At 42.9% G+C, this 3,141-nt stretch overlaps 1 protein-coding gene across 1 annotated transcript in view; it reads right to left on the bottom strand.

The window, feature by feature from the left end:
• hipk2 (homeodomain interacting protein kinase 2) overlaps positions 1-3,141 on the bottom strand; it is an 83,090-nt gene that overhangs the window by 61,388 nt on the left and 18,561 nt on the right. Inside the window, exon 2 of the mRNA XM_014016541.1 lies at positions 1,236-2,418. Within this exon, the coding sequence (XP_013871995.1) occupies positions 1,236-2,418 (1,183 nt within the window). The remainder of the gene's footprint in view (positions 1-1,235; positions 2,419-3,141) is intronic.

A 3,141-nucleotide genomic window follows, 5' to 3' on the forward strand; every position in this document is an offset into this window, starting at 1 on the left:
TCTTGATAAAGTATTTTTGGTTCTGAAAAGGACAAGAACGCATCAAACTATTTTGGGTACATTTATTGTGATACTGATTACAATAAAGTTACAGGTTTTCGTCTCTTTCCTGGGTTAATGTTTGACCAAATTAAGAGCATGGTGCCTCGAGGTAAGATAATTTGCATATTTAAATAATTCACAAATTATCCATTTTAGAATATACCCAAAACCCCTACAGTGGTTTCACTTGTTCTTCCATCAACTCCAAAGCCAAACCCAAGCACCACACTGTCTCTCTGTGAAGATACAGTATGAACATTAATTGATTCCTCTACAGTTTTCCAAATTTTGCTGTACCTGAAACCTAAACACACTGCTTGCCGTGGGTAAAAAATGATATTTTTTTTAAGCACCGAGAAAGAAAAAAAGAGGTCTTCTCAGAGTGTCATCTGGTTCTAATGCAGGGTCTGCTGGTGTGGATTGCAAGCACACATTACAGGAGAACTCAGGCTGACCCTTCATCTCTATCCCCAGGGAAATGGGAGCTAGTCAGTAATGGGGGGCTGAGGGTCTGAAGGCCTGGTGTGTGAAAGGGTGAATAGATGCCTATGGGCAGACTGCCACCTCAAATGATTAGTGCCCTTCTTCCACAAAAGTTTGTCTGGGACCCTTTCAGTTCTCTTCAATCAACAACAGGAAACAACCCTTTTTATACCTAAACCTCTTTATGCCATTAAACATTGTTTTAAAATTCCCTGTGGTCTGTTGGCTTTCACTCGAGTTTCAGCAAGATGTGACCAACCAACTAAGCAGGCCTTCTATAATCATCACAATAAAACCAAAAAAAATGCTTGTTTTGTGCTATTAAACACAATAAGCAGCTGGCTACTTTGCAAATCTTTGAGTTTTACAGCCCTGTTTACTATTAAATTGGGCTTTAACCGACGGGGTAAACACAAGGAAAAAAAMCCCACAAAGCTGGAATGCAAAGACAATTTAAGAAGCAACTTGTGAGATCAGCAGCAAATCTGAATGTTTTACAATTAGTTGACCAACGAAAACATTCCAATCAAAGCAGCAATAAAACAAAGAAAATAAAAAAATACAAATGGGACAAATAACAGGCAGTAACAAAAAAGGATGTTTTTGTGCGTCCTTTCTTCTATGACCCCACACAGGAAGAGTCACATTAACAACCAAGTCAAAACATTTATTTCAAACCAAGCATCTGTTGTGAACATTGTTGTTCTTACCTGTAGTATCTGGACTGTAGATAAGTGGAGCAGACTGCTTTGGAGACATGGCTGGCTGAACCAAAGTCAATGACTTTAACCCTGTAGGGTTGTCGAGATGGATCCACAAGCATGATGTTCTCTGGCTTCAGGTCGGCATGGATCAACCCAAGGCTCTTTAATTTCATAAGAGCTGTAGCCACCTGCTGAAGCACAGGTCTGATGTATTTCAGAGGCAAAGGGCTGAACTTGTTCTGTTTGAGGAAGTCATACAAGTTCTGTTCCAACATTTCAAACACCAGGCACGTATGGTTTTTGTGCTGGAAGCACTCGTAGGCCCTCACAAAGTTGTAGTCGTCTGCGCTCTCCGTGCTGAGACGTGCCAGGATGCTGACCTCAATCTGGCCCTGCCGTGCATACGAAGGGTGGTTCTTTAAGATCTTGATGGCCACTATCTCATTYGTTCCCCTCTTCCAGCACTTAACCACCTGTCCAAAAGTTCCTCTTCCCAAGAACTCTAATACTTCGTAGGTATTGGTCATGGAGCARAGCACCTCGTGCTGAACCAGCTGGTAGTCTCCCTCGTTGTTGGAGCCACTGTTTTTGGACGTCGCAGTGGAGGTGGCAGTGGCCACTGTGGCCACAGTGGCCCCGCTAGCTCCTCCGTTCTGAATCATCGGTGGGCCGTGTTCCTCGATGATCTGCACGCTGCTGTTGTTGTCAAGCTCTTCGCTCTTGCGTTTAAGCCCGCATCGCTGGTAAGTGTCCAGAAGACTCACTGTGCTGCGGCGTGTCAAGTTGTGAACACCGACTCCGCTGCCCAAGCCACTTCCACCTCCACCACCTCCACCACCACTGCTGTTGCTGCTGCTGTTGCCTCCACCACTGCTGCCCAGCAGAGACCCAATGGCCCCTGAAGTGCTGCTGGCTGAGGCCACCACAATGTGGCCAGCGCTGGCCGGGAAGATGAGAGTCTGCTCGTAGGGCAGGGTGGAGCTGGCAACCTGCAGGGAGCTGTTGATGCCGAGGGCACCACTGGTGGTCGAGACGTTCTTGCTGCTGTTGTGGCTGTAGACTTTGCTGTGCGTGCCGTACCCTGTCATATCCCAGTTACAACTCTGCTCCACCTTGAGTTTCTTTACGCTAAAGAAGGCACTTGACTGGAGAGTGTGAGGGGAGAACACTTGCACTTGCGAGGCCATACCTGTGACAAGAGGGAACAGGGGGGAGGAGCAAAGGGAATGAAAGTGAGAGGTTAGAAATTTGAGTCTGAAACATGAGGAGTTGTCACAAGCTTTAAATAAAAACAGCTTGGGTCAGAGTGGGTCATTAAAACACCAAGCATACATAGCAATTTATCATGTTTATTAAATCCTTCAACAAGTCATTTAGCAATTGTTCATTTGGTATTTTATTATTCTATGTAATGTTATGATCAGATTTTTAAAGTTAATTTTGAAACAAATTTTGAAACCCTGTCTTCATTAAAGAAGTTTATATACTATATATATTAGGGGTGCAACAATACATGTACCCGTATCGAACCATATCGAACAGAGCTTTAGGTTCAATACACACTTGTATCGAACAATACAGATTTTTAAAATTTACTTTATCAACTTGTCTTCTGAAAATGCTCTGTGTTGAAGGATCAGAGGATCTGTGTTCGACTACTCCACCTAGGCTGCATTGTGGAGCACAGATCCACTGAAAAACTGACTGTTTCAGCAACATTTAATTTAAGAACTGTACTATTGAGGTTAAACAAATGTTCATAATTAATTTAAATAAATTACAAGGTAAAAGGGGCATGGAAATTTCTCTTTTTTGTATCGAAAAAATATCGAACTGTGAGACTAAAGTATCAAACTGAACCGAATCGTGAATTTTCTGTATCGTTGCACCCCTATATATATATATATATATA

The sequence above is a fragment of the Austrofundulus limnaeus genome, unplaced genomic scaffold, assembly GCF_001266775.1.
Source record: "Austrofundulus limnaeus strain Quisiro unplaced genomic scaffold, Austrofundulus_limnaeus-1.0 Scaffold147, whole genome shotgun sequence".
NCBI classification, from domain to species: domain Eukaryota; kingdom Metazoa; phylum Chordata; class Actinopteri; order Cyprinodontiformes; family Rivulidae; genus Austrofundulus; species Austrofundulus limnaeus.